The sequence below is a fragment of the Arachis ipaensis genome, chromosome B07, assembly GCF_000816755.2.
Source record: "Arachis ipaensis cultivar K30076 chromosome B07, Araip1.1, whole genome shotgun sequence".
In the NCBI taxonomy this organism is placed as follows: domain Eukaryota; kingdom Viridiplantae; phylum Streptophyta; class Magnoliopsida; order Fabales; family Fabaceae; genus Arachis; species Arachis ipaensis.
Window position 1 is genome coordinate 30,228,376 of NC_029791.2, and position 20,173 is coordinate 30,248,548.

Consider the following 20,173-nt stretch of genomic DNA (forward strand, 5'->3'; position numbering starts at 1 on the left):
GTTTTTTGATAATTATGTATATATATATATATATATATATATATATTTATATATATATATATATATATATATATATATATAGTTTCTTCTCCGTTTATACTTATGTTTGATCCTCTTAGAGGCTATGGAGAAATAGATACTTGCTTTATGTATTTCGGGATATTTGGGATATATATATATATATGTATGTAAATATTCTCCGACCGCCCTTAGCTTCGTAGGTCGAGTCTAGAGCTTGATATTTTGTATCTTTGATATTCTGCTCTTTATGTATATATCTTTACTTTTCTTCCTATCCGAGTTTCCGTTCACGCGAGCAATGCGCTTTTCTTTTTGCGACCTTTTGCTTAAGCTTTCTTTCAAGGCTCCTCGTTATGAATTTCTTTCAACTATTACTATGTATGTATGTATATGTGTATATGTGTGTATATATATATATATATATATATATATATATATATATATATATATATATATATATTATTTTATTCTATTTTAGAGGTCGTAACACCTCACCACCTATATTTTACGACTTAAGCGTAAAGCTTTATGTGGTAGGGTGTTACACGAGCTACTCATCCTTTCCTGCAATTGGGTTTCTTTTCCTATTCTTGCTTCCTAAACAGGGTTTGGTTCATCTAGTGTTTCTTCTTGTTCTTCAAACCTGTAATGCACAGAAATCATCTCACTACAGCACCTCAAGTATTGAATAAAAACACAATTTTTGTTGTATGAGAACTTACATAGTTGTAGGCTCTAAGTTATTTTTTTCTTTTTTTTTCTTGCCTTTTTTATTTGAATAAAATTTTAAAGGGCCTTTTATTCTAAAAAAAAAGATATGAAATCAGAAGCAGATTATGATAGCAAAAGAAATAAAGTCATGGTAATAGAAATATAAATTACATGACTTGGTTGATTTACAGAGCTCTGATAGCTTGACTGTATTTGAAATACAGGATCATTTTCGCTCGACAAATTTACATGTGCCATTTTAAGAACAAAATAAATATTATTCAGTAAAACTAGGATAATTACATCAGGTTTTAGAAAATTTTAGCAAAGAAACAATTTCAAATATTGAATCTTACTTTTGGGAAGAATCATAGTGAGCTTCTGTCGAGTAGAGCCCACTTTTTGAAATATCTATAGTTTTTTCCTGCATCCTAGAAAAGCAAACAATTATCAGACAAATAAACACAATAAAATTGGTAAAAAAAATACCGAAAATTAATACATACTTTTGTGCAGGCTTATCATTTTTTTCCTTCAATCTTGCTTTTGTTATTTCTTGCATTTCTTCACTTTTGACAATACATGCCAAAAATTCTATTTGTAAAGAAAATTTTGATAAAAAAACAAAACATAACATTACAATGATAGTTTCTGAATCTTATTCGTCATCATATTCAGCTTCTATTTAGGAAGATGAATCCACAATAACACGCTTCCTCTTTTTGAATTCCATCCTTAAAAAACAAACAATCATCAGGCAAATAAACACAATAAAATTGACAAAAAAAAACACAAAAAATAGCACATACTTTTGTGCAGGCTTATTATTTTTTTCTTCAATCTTCTTTTTGTTATTTTTTACATTTCTTCACTTCTGACAATACATACAGAATATTCTGTTTATAAAAAAAATTTTGATGAAAAAACAAAACATAAGATTACAATGATAGTTTCTGAATCTTACTCATCATCAGATTCAGCCTCTGTTTAGGAAGATGAATCCACAATAACACGCTTCATTTTTTTGGATTCTATCCTGAAAAAGTACAAACACACGAGGTAAATAAAGAATAAATATTTACAAAAGACATCAAAAAGTAATACTTACTTCTTTGTCATTCTCTCAGGTGTCTCCTCCGAGTGATGTTCAGAATCAAACTCATACTCAGAATCATTTTCACTTTTTGAAGCTGAGTGCAATATAGCAGTCTTCTTCTTTTGTTGCTTCCTTTTTTCCTTCCCTTTTCCCTTCTTTTCGTCTTTTGATTAGTCTCTCAATTGTGCTCTTCTTAATAGGTCCTAGAAGTTTAGAATAGAAAAAATATTAGTTAGCATGATATATTTAAAACAAATGCACCGAAATTAAAGAAAAGATTTCTGTTGAGTTACTTCATCCTTCACCTCACTTTTTATTCTTTTAACTAGCTTCTTCCTAGTCCAATGTTACACCCACGGTGGTCCAGAAATTCTATCCACTGACCTATTTTTGCTTGTGGATTAATGAAAATATACGATCATCAGTGCAAATTTGGCAACCATCAACTACAAATTTGTTTTTCAATTTGTTCTCTCTGATGTCTTTGATGAGGAAGTTGAGCACACGAGCAGCCCAATTCCATTCTTGTATTGTGTCCACATAAAGAATGGGTGGCATGTAAACTGAAAAAATTTTTTATTGTTGTCGACAACAAGAAGCACTTCTAGATGAAGAGGATAAATGTCCTCTTGAATTTTAGCTGATTTTCTAGCCCATCAAAACTCATATCAATCAAAGACTTTGTCAATTGTGACAAACAGTCTTTGAAGTTTTCAATAACTTCCTTCTGCTCGGCATTAATTTCTTTATTTTTAATTTTGTTTGTATAGCCCTCCCTTACAACAGCAGCAAAAATATTTCAATAACACATAAATAATATAAAAAATATTGAAATTTGATTTACGGAATAGATTACAAATGAATTTTTACCAGATGCATTCAAGCTAAGGGCATCTCCTATTTTGTCAAGGATGATCTCGATTACACCATACTATGTGTGGAGTGTGCTATATATCATAAATGGATCTTGTAGAGCATCTCAAATCACAAGCTTTCTGTAAATAAATAAAAATTATGTTACATAACTATATTTGTACAAAAAAAAAATTGAGTTGTTCTAACATATATATGCTTACATTATATTTTGATCCTTCTTTTTTTGTGGTGCTCCTCTCAACAACTTTCTTGATTATTATTTTTTCTGTAAGGAATAAAAAATTAGGTTAATAGGTAACAACACACCAAGTGTACCTCAAGTCACATAACATATACTGAAAGAGAAATTAAATATATCACTATTATTTCTTGATTGCATCACACTATGTCAGTTAAAAAGATATGCCACTTAATCAAACATGTACAAAATGACACCATAAGCACTACAACAAAATTTTATGGGCTAGTTACAACAAATTTATGAACAAAATCCCTAAAAAATGGACAAAAACACATGCAAATTATTCAAATATGTACAAAATAACATCAGAAGCACTACAATAATATTTTTTTGTCTAGTTATAACAAAAAAAAAACAACACCAAGTGCACCTCAATTCACATGAAATACACTGAAAGAGAAACTAAATATACCGCTATTATTTATTGATTACATCACACAATATCAATTCAAAAAGACATGCAACTCAATCCAACATGTATAAAATGACACCAGAAACACTACAACAAAATTCTATGGGCTAGTTACAATAAATTCATAAATAAATCCCTAAAAATGGACAAAAACATATGCAAATCACTCAAACATGCAGAAGCACTTAGTTACAATAAAAAGAGGACAACAACACTAAGTACACCTCAATTCACATGAAATACACTGAAAGACAAACCAAATACAACGCTATTATTTTTTTATTACATCACATAATGTCAGTTCAAAAAGATATGCAACTCAATCAAACATGCACAAAATGACGCCAGAAGCACTACAATAAAATTCTATGGGCTAGTTACAATAAATCCATGAACAAAATCTCTCAAAATTGACAAAAACACCATGCAAATCACTCAAACATGCACAAAATAACATCGAAAGTACTACAATAACATTCTATTGCCTAGTTACAACAAAAGAGGATAATAACACCAAGTGTACGTCAATTTAGACAAAATACAATGAAAGTTGTTACTGATTACTAGACACGAACTCAATTCAAAATATGCAGACACTCAAACATTTACAAAAATACATTCAAATTCCTCAAACACATGCAAATATAGGTTAAACTATACGAGAAACACTACGTAATATTTTTACACCAACGTAACAAAATTATCACCAACGTAACATTTTTCCTTAAATTTTCGCAAAGATTTTGAGAGATTTTTTAGTGTCATTTGAAGTTTGATCGAGGGAAAATAAGCGTTTTTCATATTAACGTTCATGCTACTGAACAGTTGTGGGAGCGCGTGTTTATACACTCTTTAATCTGGAGTTAGTTTTTGTTAGACTTGAGTCAACTTAGTTAAATTTAATTGTCAAAAAAAATTTGTATGTGTAGAATAATTAAAAAAAAATATTAGGTGACCAAATATGTTTAGCATTCTTCCCCTGATGCACCCGGTCTTTTTCTTCTATGTTGTATTTTTTTAGTGTGTGTTGTCATTCGTATTACCAAATATGTTTATCGAACTATTTTTATTGTACTTGATTAACAAATTTACTTGTTCACGTAGCTTCTTAGAATAGTTTAGAAATATAATTTTTATGTATTTTTGAATTTTTTAAATAATAAAATGTCTTTGGAGTTACAACAAGCTGGATGAGCATGGCGGTGTATGAAGCTGATTTTAGTTGGGGAAGGTTGGTTCACTTTGGTCAAGGTGCTTTGTTTCCCTTTGATAGGGGATTGTTGGCTCTAAGCCCAGACATGGATGGATCTATTCTTGTCTTCATGCATTTTCAGGAAGCTAACATGCAAAATTTCATCAAGTTCTTTTGGGAAGATATTTGATGATGAAACTTAGGTGGAGTTATTTTTGTGTAAAATTAATAATAAAAAATTATTAAATAATTTAATAAATTTAATTAAATTGTATCAGCTTTACAAGAAGTTACACGAGTTTTTACCTTATATAAGTTAAAACGAAAACAAAACAAAAGGGATCGAAAATGCGGCGTTGCAAGCGCGATTTGGGGCGGGAGCGGGAAAACGAAAATGACAGCGCGAAGGTTTTCCCGCTCAACGAAAAACACTGCCCACTCTCAACTCAATCTCAGTGCCCCTTGTATCTATAATAAGTTAATAACAATAGCTGAATCCCACAACTACCTCCATTTTCCATACCCTCTCTTTTCAATCCCCAATCTCACTTCTCCCGCCAAGGTCCACCGTTACTTTCTCAGGCTTTAGATTTGTGCTTCTACAAGAACCTTCCAACAAATATCATTCTCTCAGTTTCATAGTTCATATCGCCATGCCTGCAATTGCTGATCCTAACACCCACAAGCGCAAGTTAAGATCTTACGCGCCGCCACGCGCCGAATCTCCTTCCCCTTCCCCACCGAAATGGAAGTCGCCCCGCCCATCTGCTATTGCCAGCCCCCATTCTGCTGCAAATGTAAGTCTCTTGTTCTGCAAATTTGGTGCTGTCATATACTTTCAAGCTCGGATTGGTTAATCTTTAGTTGATTGTTTGGCAGGGTAATGAAATTGTTGCTGATGAAAATCAAGGTGTATTGCGGAAACCTGACCTTGTGAAATCCCTTTGGAATCTGAAAGGTGAGGTTTGTTTCAATTTTGATTTGTCTTTGTAGCGGATTGTTTACTTTATACTTAGCTTAAAGGTAGATTTGTGATAGGACACAATTTTGTGGAAAATATGCTTGGTGTGTTGATCATTCGCGTTGTGTTGTTGAGAAATAGATGGTGAGCAATTGAGAGTGGTGAAGGAGGCATTGCACCTTGCAACTGCACCTTCTGCGGTTGTGTGTCGAGAAGAGGAGCAGGATATGGTTTTGGGGTTCTGCAAATCCTGCATTGAGCATGAGAAGGCTGGGAGCTTGTACATATGCGGGTGCCCCGGAACTGGAAAATCGTTGTCTATGGAGAAAGTGAAAGAGGCTTTACTCAATTGGGCAAAAGAGGTAAGCTACACTTATACTGTGTTTGCTGCAATATTATTGGTTTTAGGATTGTGAATATTTCCTTCTGATGTATGTATTATGTATCTCTTAAACTGATTTTTGGTTGAGATATGTATTCTTCTTGCATAGTTTGCGATAATTCCTTCTTATATTATATTTTGGTGGAAATTCATGGCAGAATTACTATGATTGATGCAGTTAAGAAGTGGTATCCATTGATGCATTGGTAATACGTTTGTCGTGGCCTAGAAGAATACCATATGCACTAGTTTCCCATTGTAATTGTATGTATTTGATGCCCAATTTTGGGTTAATATGTTCCTCATGGACTAGAAGAGTACCATATGCACTAGTATCCCATTGTAATTGTATGTTTTTGATGCTCAATTTCGGGTTATCTGAGCAAACACACTATACCTACTCTCTAACTTGAAATGCTCTATCTAGATTATAATGTGGTTTTTTGTTCTTTTCACTAACCACTTCTTGTCTGGTTTGCAGGGAGGTTTTCCACTGCCAGATGTTTTGTCAGTAAATTGTACATCCCTTGCCAATACATCAGATATTTTCACCAAGGTAGGATGATCCAAAGCATATATTATTGAAGTCTTGTTTGCTTGTTTGACTGACTGAATGACTGGTTCTAATAGATACTTGGGTTAAGCCCTTCACGGGGAAGAAGGGTTTTGGCAACACCCTTGCAACAACTTCAGAACATGTATTCACAGAAATCTTCTACCAGGAATATGATGTAAGACATATGCTTGTTTATTAAATATATACACCCAGGTGGTTTTTTTTTTGGGTAGCGATAAATGGCACACATATATCATTTGTAGTGCTGCTTGTTTTTGAATATTTTGGATGTTACCAAAGTTTGACATATGTATGGATTTGTGTTAATAGGTTGATAGTTGCTGATGAGTTAGATTACCTAATAACCAGAGACCGGGCTGTGCTCCATGACCTTTTTATGCTTACCACCTTCCCATTTGCCAGATGTATATTAATAGGTAAATTGCTTACAAGATGTAAAATTGTTTGACTCTATTTTTGGTCATATTTTGTAATTTAAAGGCTTCAGCTTATTCTGAATCATGCTTTTGTTTGTTAAGGGGTAGCAAATGCTATTGACCTAGCTGATCGATTTCTTCCAAGGCTTACATCTCTAAATTGTGAGTAAATCAAGTCAATAAGTTTCTATGATGAGCTTTTGTTTCATTTTAAACTATTTGGTGATTGTATCTCAATGGCATTAACAATCGAGTTTAACCTTATGTGTAACATTGTTTGACTGTAATTTTTCTTTTGGCTTTTAGTTTTTTAATTTCTTCCTTTCTTCATGTTCCAGGCAAGCCTACTGTTGTAACTTTTCGTGCCTACTCTAAAGATCAAATCCTTAGGATTCTTGAAGAAAGGCTAAATGTAAGTTCATTGCTATTAAATTTAAGGTTGTTCTCATGTCCACCTCAAATAATTTATAATAGAAACATACAACATTTTTGCTTTATCATAGATATTATGTCTAGACTATGATTTGAATATGCATCTTTATGGTGACTGAAGAAAAAATAAACCAAAAGTTAAATTTCTGCCTGTTGATTTTTCCCCTTTTACTAATAGCTATTTTTCACAATCAGGAACTTCCTTACACTGTCTTTCAACGTCAAGCACTAGAACTATGTGCTAGGGTAAGTCCATTTGTCAATGTCTCTGCAAGTTTACATTTGCTGTTGTCCTGTAATGCCTTTATTTAGGATACTAAATCACATAAAAACTGTATAAATCTCTTAAACTTAAAGCAAATACCATCTTGTTAATTGATTTTAGAAGTTTTGCCAGATTTTACATTTGCCACTTCATCTGTAGAGGATAGAGATAATCAGATCATTTAGTTCAACTATTATCTTACTACATTTAAAAATGTAAAATGTATTCAATGTAACACCCGAGAAAAGTATTCAATATACCATGGATAGTACACAAGTATGAACCATTACTTGCTTACTCCTGAATTTGTTCCTTTTGCAGATTATACTTTGCTCGTCCATGAAACATTTCTGTGGATCTAAGAAAGATACAATCCTTGGAGAGGTGCTCTTTACAGCTTTTGAATTTACAAAAATTAAATGATTCCTCTTATTTTAAAATATATATTGATTCTTAAGGTTCTAATAATCTTGCAGCTGTATAAATCTTACTCTGAGTTATGCAAATCATCATTGATTCCCCCAACAGGAATCTTGGAATTCTCAAACATGTGCAGAGTGCTTAATGACCAGGTATCTGAAACAAAGCAGTACAGAAGTTGATTATGGATTTCTAGATGTAGCTTTCTGCCATTGATTATGAATATTCCGATGAAGCAAAGTGGCAATAAGTAAAATGATGAAACATAATATAACTGCAGGGGCTCATTAAACTAGGACCATCACGAGAGGATAAATTGAAAAGGGTAACACCAAAAGTTGACGAGGCTGATATTACATTTGCATTGCAGGTAACATTTAGGGCCTTGTATAGTTTTATTTTTACATTTTCTTTCTGAATTTCCAGTAACATTTCTATGTTATTTAAATTTCATGACACAGGGAATCCGATTTTTTAGAAATTGTCTTCAATGATCCACTCATGATTGGTGATTTTGGTTTAGCATGATGTGAGACAGTAGATAATTAGTTTTATGTTCTCCACTCCATAGATAAAAGGTTGGAAGCCCTTGCTTTTACATGCCTTCGATTTTTCTTAAATGCAACTCATGCTTTCGCCACTAAACTTCACAAATCTAAGTATTTTGGTTTTATGTTCTATTGCAGATTATTTCATTATATATGAAATTGCTTGGAAGTTGGGAAGAATTTTCAGCTGACAAGCAACAGTTGTGATAAGATATTCAGATTATTTGTTTTCCTAGAGAGCAATGCAAGCAGAGGAAGAAAGCATGATTTTATCTCTGGTTTTATTCAAAATTTTGGAAGCTTAGTTACAACATTAAACTTATTCTTTTCTCATCAACAATAAAAGCTAAATAGCCTTGCTGGTAAGGGGGGTGTAGTTACATAGGTCAGAATTTATCACCCCATTAAATGATTCTTTTCTCAACTTGAAATTTCAAAATTGTCAATGAAGGTTTAGTAATATCTGATTTTGTTATCCTGAGATATTCGAAAGGTGATTACCATCGTCTATGTTTTACGTTCTCTTGTAAGCCTTCACAATTTAAATCCCAAGTACCTAATACAATTAATTTGACAAAAAAATTACTCATTTTTTATTACCAAATCACGAGTTCATTCAGTTAACTCAATAGGATGTTCGTGTTGTGTCATCACAACACCCATTTCCAATAACAAGTAAAAATATACTGCTGTAACTCTATCTAACAGAGGACAAAATAGTTTCTGACAGTTTTAATATGGGACAAAATAGTCCCAAAATAGTCCCTGATAATTCTAACAAGGAACAAAATGATCTCTGATTCCTTTATTCGAAAATGACACTGTTCTTTTTCAATTTTTATCATATTTCGCATAACCTTAACATTTATACTCTCCTTTTTTACTTTTACAGTCTTTTTTTTTTTTCATTTTTTTCTTTCCTCCTCTTTAACTCCAAGATTAAGCTATGGTATAATTGTCACACGTGTCGCACCTATCTCAACATGTCATGGACTATACACTTCCTAAATTTTTGTGATTGGTACATCTACCTCATCTGCACTTCACCCACCAAAAGCATCCACTTCCACGTTTTCGACAACATCACCTCTAACCTCGACACATCCACGACATCCTTAAGACCAAGTTCCACAACTACTCCAAGGGCACGCCTTTCTCCACTCTCTGGCAAGCAGTATATATTGTTGGACGTTAGGACATCATGAGAAAATTTTCCTTCGACATCATATGCAAATTCTCATTTAAAAGACACCGAGTGCTTCATTCCTTCTTTTTCAGAGTCTAAATTGTTAGACAGCTTCAACCTTGCATCCAAGTTATTAGTACAACGAGCAATGTCGCCGTTGCCGTTCATATGGAAACTGAAGCGATTACTGAACATTGGTTCAAAGAAGAAGCGGTAGGAAGCGATCGGAGTGGTGGACAATGTGGTCATGGAGATGATAGGGTAGAGGAGGAGGGAGATGGCAATGACGACGACGGGTCTTAACAAATCAGACTTGCTGTCTAGATTCATGGGATCCATTCGAAGACGATAACTAGTTGAGAGACAGGCATTAGTTTTCCGAGTATGAATTAGTTGAGAACAAGTTGAGAATTTTTTTTCTTGTGAACATTAAATTTATAGAGTGTGCATTGTGTAGTTTGAAGTGTTAGATTGCTAGTGTTATACGAGATATGATGGAAATTGAGAGAGAACAGTGTCGTTTCCGAACAGAGGAGATTAGGGACCATTTTGTCCCCTGTTAGAGTTGTCAATGACTATTTTGTCCTCCGTTAGAGTTAACAGAGTAAAAGACGTAAGTGACTGACGGAATTAATTGTTAAGGACCAATCGAGTAATTAATTTTAGTTGGGGACTAAAGTGTCCAGACTGAAATTCTTTGAGGACCAAAATAGGTATATACTCTTTATTTTATTTAAAGATTGCAGAAAGAAAATTTATTATAGACGTTATGCGAATAAATGTAAAACTCGCATACGCGACTCTAACGCGGAAACCATGATGTTACATTCTACCTTCCTTACAGAAAATTTTGCCGTCAAAATTTTCTTTACCTGTAAAAAAAAAAAAAAGAGTCAAGCGGGCTAGCCCGCCAACCCGCCAATCCGCCATAAAGTGGGGCGGGCTAGCATTTTGAACCCATTTTAATTGGCGGGGCGGGCCGGTCCGCCCCGTTTATGAGGCGGGCCTAGGCGGGGCAGGGCGGGCCGGCCCGCTTTGCCATCCCTACATTCTACCCTCCTTAAAGAAAATTTTGCCCTCAAAATTTTCTTTACTTGCAAATAGGTGAGGATAGTCCGCTCACATCTCGTCTTCTAGCTCCTAGGTATGCCCAACTTCAGCGTTGAATCCCCACGCTACTTTGAACAAAGAAACTGTTTGCCCTCATAGCTGCTTACTGCTCTTATCGACGATCTCAACCGGGGTTGCTGGGTATGTTAGATCGTTCTGCAATTGTATTGTCTTGGGTCCCCAGACATGAGTCTTGTCGGGATTATATTTCTTAAGCTGAGAGACATGGAAAACATCATGAAGGTTGGACAGGAAAGGTGGAAGAACGATTTATACGCGAATGGACTAATTCTCCTAAGGATCTGAAAAGGACCAACGTACCTAGGGTTTAGCTTCTTGGTTCTAAGGGTGCGACCTATACCGGTGGTAGGACTCGCTTTTAAGAAAACATGTTCACTCTCCCTAAATTCTAAAGGCTTACATCTATTATCAGCATAGCTCTTTTGTCGACTATGTTCCGTCTGAATCTCTCGCGAATTTTCTTGATCTAAGCGGTTGTTTCCTGCACCAAATTCAAACCCAACGCACTATGTTTTTTTTTTCTTGGTGCCAACATAGCGGAGATTGGCACCGTCGTCCATAAAGAGCTTCATAGGGGGCCATTCCAATACTTTGTTGATAACTGTTGTTGTAGATAAATTCTACCAACGCCAATTGCTTGTCCTAGTTTTCCTGCTATTCCATTACACATGATCTCAGTATATCTTCTAATATTTGAATTGTTCGTTCTGACAAGTCAAGCATTTCGATACAAATTCCGTCACATCCCTCTTAAGTCTCGGCCACCACAACATACTCTTCAAATCTTGGTACATCTTAGTCGTATCCGGATGCATTAAACATTTACTCTGATGGGCCTCCGTCAAAATTTTCTAATGTTTGAATTGGTGTGCGAATATCTGGAGATCTCGGCCTCCGTGAATGTCTTCTTATATCTCTTCCTACTGACCAACCCTTCTCACGAAGGAAAGACAAAAAAGGGGTATGTGTCTTTCCGGACCGTTCAGGGTCGTAGGATATTCGGCCTTTTCGAAGATTCTTTTCACCACTTCAAGAGCACTTTCTTTAAGGTAAGGCCTACCCCAGACCACCACCCATTTTGGCTTACCTTGGAGGGAGAAAGGAAAATCCCGACTTATTGGAGTCTCGGGGCGGGCTCAGACTATTTGATAAAGGAGACTTACATGGGGATGAGCGAAGAAAATCGCCGAATTGCCGACGTGTTGTTGGCAATTTTTGGTTCTAAGAATCTAAATCATCATCTAGTGTTAGGGGATCGGGAGGTCGGTCGTGCCCAGGTTGGTAGGTCATCACCTTATTTTCTCAGTGATTTCCCTTCCGTTTCTTTCAAAGCTGCTTGTTACTAAATTGTTTGTCTTCATTGTAGTTGCCATGGCTGAAGGAAAGACCACCATGGAGGACCTCGTAGCCCACTTCCTTGGTGGCAGCGACAACGACGACTCCTCCGCGACTCATTCTGAGGCCCCGGGCCAAGATGCCGTTGGGGAAAATAGTGGTCAAGCCGCTGCTGAGGATCAGGATAACGTTCCGCCCGAGAACCCTCAGGGCATTGCTGTGGAGGAGCTGTTTCTGGAGCAGGAGGCTATTCCCGAGGCGGATCCTGATCTGACCATCGTCCCTACCCCCAAGAGGCAAAGAGTGGACTCCAAGAAGTCTCTGACTGTAATGGAGAGGAGCTTTGACGCCGGTGGCTTTATCGACTCCCATCTCCTCCCAGGGACTGAGGACTTCTTCCTAGAGGAAGACCTTGCTGCCCAGGCCAACTGGACCTACCGTAGCCTTCTCCGAGTCGCCGCTATCGCCAGGAAGGTGGAACCTGTTCTGGCTCAGCACTAGGCACTAGAAGGGAAACTTCATGCGGCCCAAAAGGACATTGCCAACTTAAAGGCCCGGGAAGAGTCTCTGAAGACCCTGCTTGCTGAGAAGGAGAAGAAGGCGGAGGAGGACGCCTCCGAGATTAACAGACTGGTGGTGTGATCTCTCCCTCTCTAAGGATTTGAACACTGCTCGGGGTCAAGCCATTTCTGCATAGGCCAGGGTTACAAACTTGAAGCAAAAACTAAAGGAATTGGGCGAGAAACATAGCGAGATCGAGAGGTCGGCCCAGGCTGCCCAACAAGAGGTCGTCGCCTTGAAAAAGAGGAACAAGGAAATAGTGAGGGATGCGACGAAGGTCGTCTGGGCTACCAAGGAAGGGATCAAAGCTCAAATCGCCGTCCTTGCTCCTGACCTTGACACTTCTTTGGTTGGGGATTTTAAGAAGGTCCAAGATGGCAAGATTGTGGACATTCCGAAGAAGGCGGGAGCCCCTCAGTAGCTGCACCTTTATTGCTTTGTCTTGCTTGTATTTTGTTCATATTTTGTAACTTATTGGGCCGATGTGTTGCCCTGGTTGTACAACAAACTTATTAGGCCGGTGCGTTGCCCTCGTTTTGTAACAACTTTATTTCATTCGCCTTATCATCTGGTTGGTACATTTTTATATTGCATGTAGGCCGATTAGTTACCTTTGAAAAAATGTTTAATTTGCTATCTTCTAGCCTCATGGCTTGGTGGGTAGGCCGTAAAATTCGCTTGTCGAATATTTGATGCAAAAGGGGCTCCCGGGGTGATCAGCCCCGGTTCACCGTGTAAGAAAATAGTAGTGCTAAGAATGAGTGGATTGACAATGTAACGTTCATGGTATTTATAATGAAACGAGTTACCGAGGTAGCAAACTAAATGATAACAACAAAAACGAGATAACAAAATGACAAATAATAATGAACGAAATAAGCTAATGAACGAAAGGAAGTGATAATATACGATAACACACTGTGGGCTGGCGGGTCGCCTCTCAGGGGTAGAATCTCTTTAAATTCATTGCATTCCATGTCTTAGGTACCTCGGTCCCATTCAGGTGCTCCAACTTGTAAGCTCCTTTGCCAAGTACTTCTTTCACCCTATACGGGCCTTCCTAGTTGGCTGCCAACTTCCCTTCCCCTGGAGTCGGTGGCCCGATATTGTTTTGTCGCAACACGAGGTCGCCTGCTTCAAAGTCCCTCTTCAGTACTTGGGCGTTGTATCTTAAGGCTATCCTTTGTTTTAACGCGGTCTCCATTAGGTGGGCCATCTCCCTGGTTTCGTCAATTAGATCTTTCTCCATCGCTTCTTTCGAGCTACCAAGGAGTAACCTCGGGCTTGGTTCTCCGATTTTGACTGGGATCACCACGTCGACCCCGTAGGTGAGCCTGAACGGGTCTCGTTGGTAGAAGATTGGGGGTCGTCCTTTACGACCATAGGACCGAAGCGAGCTCCTCTGCCCAGGAGCCTTTTTTTCTGGTCTAAGCGCTTCTTTAGGCCCTGAAGGATAACCTTATTTGCTGCTTCCACCTAGCCATTACTTTGCGAGTGCTCGACTGAAGAGAACTTCTGCTTGACTTCCAACCCTGAAAGGAACTCCCCGAACTTCCTGTCTGCAAACTGTGTCCCGTTGTCCGAAATCACGACTTCGGGATTCCAAACCTGGAGATCACTTGCCTCCACATAAATTTACGACAGTTAGCCAATGATATACTGGCCAATGGTTCTGCCTCGATCCACTTGGTATAGTAGTCGGTGGCTACTATTAAGTACTTGACTTGTCCTGGACCGACAGGAAACGGGCCCAAAAGGTTGACTCCCCACTAGGCAAAAGGTTGAGCGGCCATTATCGAACCGAGCTCCGTTGCTGGGCACTTGTGGAAGTTAGCGTTCTCTTGACATTTTTTGCACTTTTTCACGAATTCCTGGACATCTTCCATCATGGATGGCCAGTAGTAGCCGGTCCTAACGAGATTTCAGGCTAACGCTTTTCCCCCAATATGGTGTCCACAACATCCTTCATGAACTTCTCCTAAGACGTAACCCGTCTGGTCAGGCCGCAAGCACTTTACTAGGGGTTGACTGAGTCCCCGTTTGTACAGTTGGCCTTGTATGGCCACGTACTTGGCTGCCTCCCTTCTTATCTTCTTCGCTTCCTCCACATATCTAGGGAGGTTACCATCTTTCAAGAAGGCGAGAATTGGGTCCATCCACGAGGGGGAGTTCGTTGCTTGCGCCATGTATAAGGTCACCGTTGGTTCCATAATCAATCCTTGGATTAGGGATCGATTTCTGGACCCTGGCTTCGTGCTTGCCAACTTTGATAAGAGGTCAGCTCGGACGTTCCTTTCCCTGGGGACATGCTGGATCCTGAGTTTATCGAAACCTTTGATCAACCTCCTCACCCTCTCTAAGTATTTTTGAAGCAAAGGATCTCTGGCTTGGTAAGTTCTATTGATCTGGGAGGTAACGATATGGGAGTCACTGTTGATCTCTACTTGCGCAGCCTGGACCTCTTTCGCTAAGAGTAGGCCGCCAATCAAGGCTTCGTACTCCGCCTAGTTATTTGAGACCGAAAAGTCGAATTTGATTAGCTGCACGTAAACCATTCTGGTCGAGCTTTCGAGTATTATTCCTGCCCATCCAAACGTCTGGTTGGAGGCCCCGTCGACATGGAGCTTCCACCGTGTGTCCGGTTTCTCGTGGGGTCCCCCGGTACTTCTACCAAGAAATCTGCCATTGCCTGAGCCTTGATCGTATGCCTGGGTTCATAGTTCAAATCATACTGCGATAGCTCGACCGCCCATGTCATCATTCGGGCCGTTAGATCGGGATTTTGTAAGATATGGTAGATTGCTTGGTCGGTTCTTACGATGTTCCGATGCCCCTGGAAGTACTGCCTTAATCTCCGGGAGGAGGTTAGGAGTGCATAAGCCAGCTTTTCCAGGTTGGTGTACCTTAGTTCTGCGCCATGTAGCGCTTTGCTGATGAAGTAGACCGGCTGTTGTGTTTTGCCCTCTTCACGGACGAGGACGGCTGCTAAGGCCTCATCTGAAACTGCCAGGTACAAGAACAGGACTTCACCATTTCTGGGCTTGCCCAAGACTGGTGGGGCTGACAGTATCTGCTTGAAATGATTGAAGGCTTCTTCGCATGCTGGCGTCTATTCGAAGGCTATTTCCTTCTTCATGAGATTGAAGAAGGGGAGAGCCTTGGCAGCCGAGACTCCGAGGAAGCGGGATAAAGCCGTGAGTCTTCCGGCCAGCCTCTGCACGTCTTTGATACATCCTTGGCTTATCATTCGTACAACAGCTTCGCACTTGTCTGGGTTGGCCTTGATCCTTCTCTAGGTTATCATGAAGCACAGAAACTTTTCGGCTTCCATGGCGAAGATGCATTTGAGAGGGTTGAGTCTCATGTTGTGCTTATGAAGGGACGTGAACACAGTCTCATGATTGGCTGATTTTTACCAAGATATCATCGACATAAACCTCCACCGACCTGCCGGTGAGGTCGCCGAAGACTTTATTCATTAGCCTTTGATAGGTTGCTCCTGCATTCTTCAAACCAAACGGCATCACCCTGTAGCAGTATGTGCCTGCTGGCGTTATGAACGCCGTCTTTTCCTCATCGGGTCGGTGTATCGATATTTGGTTATACACAGAATACGTGTCCATGAAGCTCAAATACCAACACCCAGCTGCTGCATTGACCAAGACGTCGATGTTTAAGAAAGGGAAGGAGTCCATCGGATATGCCTTGTTGAGGTCCGAATAGTCAACACACATCCTCCATTTCCCGTTGGCTTTTTTGACGAGGACTAGATTTGATAACCAAGTCGAGTACTCGAGCTCTCTAATGAACCCAGCTTCTAACAGGCTGGCCGCCTGCTTGGCCACCTCGTTGGCCCTCTCTTGGGACATTTTTCTTCGCCTTTGGGTGATGGGCTTGGCGTCTGGGTTTACGGCAAGCCGGTGGAACATGAAATCGGGATTGACCCTAGGCATGTCAGCTGGAGTCCAGGAAAATAGATCACCATTTGCCCTGATGGCCTCTATGAGGGGCTCTTTTAAGTTATGGGGGAGTTTTTATTCAGGAAAGTGAATTTCTCCTCCGTACTTCCTACTCGGAACTTTTCAAGGTCTCCCTGGGGTTCCGGCCTCGGCTTGTCGTTTATCCTTGTGTCGAGATCAGCTAGGAAGAACCCAGATGCCTCTTTCAACTTCCTCTCCAACGACAAATTGGCATTGTCACAAGCGACAGCCGTCTCCAGATCTCCCTTGAGGGATTCGACTGATCCGTTGTCGATAACAAACTTCATGACCAAGAATTTGGTGCATATCACTGGGGAGAGCTCGTTTATCGTCTTCCTTCCTAGGATAACGTTGTAGGCCGTGGAGTCCCTCAAGACAACGAACTCCTCCATTACTGATTTCTTTCCGTCGTCTGACCCCACGCAGACTGGGAGCGTGACTATTCCATCAAGCTTTATATAGTTGTCCCCAAGGCCGATGACTCCGTGTTGGTAGGTCTTGAGGTCGGCTTCCCTAAGTCCTAGGGCATCGAAGACATTCCCGAACATGATGTTCGAGTCTACGCCCGTGTCGACAAGAATTCGCTTGACAATGCCAATTCCAACCCTTGCCGTGATCACCATAGGGGGTTCTCTGGGAAGTCTCAAATCCACTGGTCCTCTGGGCCAAAGGATATCCTGGGTAGTTCTCTGGACTGCGTCCCGAGTCCACCCGACGACACTGCCAAGACTTTGGCGTCCTTCCTTGTTGCCGACTTCGACTTGGGGGCCGTGTCTCGCCCCACTATCACATTAAAAACTACTGTGGGGGTGTTATCAGCGTTTTCCGTCGGTCCTGGCCTCGGTTTCACGGCTCGGCTTCGGTCTTCCTTGGATCTTTCGCATTCCCTTTTCCTCGGCTCCCTGATGAATTGGGAGAATTCGGAGAGCTTACCTTCACAGATAGCTTGCTCTAAGGCATCCTTCAAATCGAAACAATCCTGAGTCTTGTGGCCAAAACCCTTGTGGTAGTCACAATACAGGCTCTTATTTCTGCCCGTCCTATCTTTCAGTTGGTGGGGTTTCGACAGAATCCCCTTGTCCACTATCTGCTGGTATACCTCCGTTATGGGGGCTGGGGGGTATAATTTGTAAATTTCCCCACCCGAAAAAATAATTTGGGTTGTTTTGGCGATGCTTCTTCCTTGAGGACCTCTCGCGGCTTATCCGAATAAATGGGTTGGTGCGGGAGGGGCGGTTAGCCGGCTGCCGTTTATTGGCCGCGACTACCTGGCTAACCTCCTCGCCGTTGATGTATTCTTTGGCCAAGCTTTGAATTTCTTGCATCGTCCAGACGAGTTTAGTGGTGAGGTGCTTCCTAAAGTCCTCGTTTGACAGGCCATTCGCTAAGCACAGGCTGGCCACTGAATCCGTCAAGCCATCTATTTTCAGGCACTCATTGTTGAACCTATCCAGGAACCTCCTGGTCAGTTCTTCAGGTTTCTGAGTGATCCCTAGCAAGTTGATGGGGTGCTTTGCTTTGGCTATGTGTGTGGTGGACCTTGCTAAGAAGCTGCGCAATATGTCCACGAAGGCCATAATGGACTCTTGCGGAAGCGTGTTGAACCATCGGATCGCCGACCCTGCCAACGTTACCGGGAACGCGCGGCATCTTACTGCGTTGCCGATTCCCTCAAGATTCATCCTGCCCTCGAAAGTCGTTAGATGCTCTTGGTGGTCCTTGGTCCCGTCGTACTTCATATCCGTTGGTTTGTCGAAGTGCTTGGGTAGGCGAACTTTGAGGATGGAGGGATGGAAAAGGGTCGTGCCCATGATGACGGGGTCCCGTTTTTTCCTTCCTCGGTTTCCATGTGTTTCCCCGTGGCCCTCGGTCCTTTCGAGTGTGCCGGAGCAGGTACGAGCATTGGTCTCGACCCGTCTGCCATCCTCCTCTTGCCACCCTCAGCCCTCCTGAGCAGGGATCGGGTGCAGGACATGCTGTGCTTAGTGTCCCTACTACAGGAGGGGCGATATCGGTCTCGTGTCGCTAGCTCACGTTTGAGATTATGCATCGTGCCTGAGCTCCTGAATGATCCTCGCGTGGTCGTCTCCCATCCCCCCGAAAGGGCACCTTTCGGAAGATCGGGAGCGTTGATTTTCTTTCTGCGTCACGGGTCTCGACTGCTCGCGAGAAGCGACCACAGAGCTCACCCTGCTCCTCAGGTGGGCTCCTCCTTCTTCGCGAAGCTCATTAGAGTGTGGGAACAACACCGCCATTCAATCGACGTCCCCACAGACGGCGCCAATGTTCGTTTGATCGGGTCTAGAACGGGTCGGGTTCTGTGTGTGAGTGGAAGGTTGGGAGGACTCGCTGGGAGTGAGATGCGAACGGGGTTCTTCCGAGCTGACAATGTGGGAAGAGGGGGAGTGTCACCTGCAAAAAGGACTCCGGCGCTCAAGTTAGTGTCCGTACAAGGGGTGGCAATTAGGTATAAGGTAGGTGACGTACCTGGGGGAGGGGTAGACCCCTCCCCTTATATAGTCTGTACTTAGGGCGGGTCCCACATGGGCAGACCCTCTTTCCTGAAAACTTCCTACGCCAGCTGTCCAGGTTCACGCAAAGGGGGATGTGGTTCGGGTCACCTCCTAATTCGGACTCGGTAACCCGTCGGGTCGGGCGGTCATCCGGGCCCAAGTCTTAGGTTTGATGGGCTGGGCCAGAACATAAATATAAAATAAATACATTGAAAACTTAAATCTTTTATATTCTAATAAAAATCTTTTATTTTTATAATCTTAACATGTGTCTTTAAGACTGAAGGTTGTGGTAGGCTTAGAGAAGGGGGAGTTGAATCTATGCCTTTCTTTTAAGTTGCTGTTATGACCCTTTTAAAACAAACTTTGAATTCTGATTCTATTTGAACTCAGCAGCAGAAATTTATGAGACAATTTATTTTTGTCTCATGAATATCAGAAAACAGAACACAGCAGAGAAGAGAAAAGCTAACACCAGCATGTATCCTGGTTCGGTTGCCTTGTGCTATGCAACCTATGTCCAGTTTCCTCCACAACTATGGAAGAATTTTCACTATAGTTAACAGTATTACATACACCAATTCCACAGGATTGACCCAATTCTTTCACACTCAAGTTCTAACCTAACTTGACATTGACTATGCTAATACCTAACTATTCACTCTTAGTGCTAACCCAACTAAGAAAGGGATACCTCACAGGTACAAGATACAAGACATAAACATACCTAAAGAAATCAGAAAATAACTCTAAGCTTTTCTCTCAAGTGTATCACTCAGCCTTTTTTCACTCATGGCTTTTACTTGAGCTTTCTCACAATGCCTTTTCTCACAAGAAATTACAGAAAGATAAACATAGAAAAGTACATCACAATCTGTAAAACATGAAGGAGATTGACTTCATCAACAGCCTCTGTG

General features: G+C 40.5%; 1 protein-coding gene and 1 long non-coding RNA gene across 2 annotated transcripts in view; both read left to right on the forward strand.

Moving 5' to 3' along the window:
- The window catches only part of LOC110264935, an 18,688-nt gene extending 13,935 nt beyond the window's left edge, over positions 1 to 4,753 (forward strand). The window contains exon 3 of the long non-coding RNA XR_002351317.1: positions 4,534 to 4,753. This is a non-coding gene — a long non-coding RNA (uncharacterized LOC110264935). The remainder of the gene's footprint in view (positions 1 to 4,533) is intronic.
- Positions 4,903 to 9,072, forward strand: LOC107606919 (cell division control protein 6 homolog B). Its single transcript, XM_021107758.1, has 14 exons — positions 4,903 to 5,346; positions 5,429 to 5,507; positions 5,652 to 5,872; positions 6,374 to 6,448; positions 6,523 to 6,623; positions 6,779 to 6,885; positions 6,988 to 7,047; positions 7,224 to 7,297; positions 7,513 to 7,626; positions 7,883 to 7,966; positions 8,059 to 8,154; positions 8,283 to 8,372; positions 8,464 to 8,580; positions 8,689 to 9,072. Exons 1-13 carry the CDS (start codon positions 5,203 to 5,205, stop codon positions 8,494 to 8,496), a joined length of 1,278 nt encoding a protein of 425 aa, XP_020963417.1. The 5' UTR covers positions 4,903 to 5,202; the 3' UTR covers positions 8,497 to 8,580; positions 8,689 to 9,072.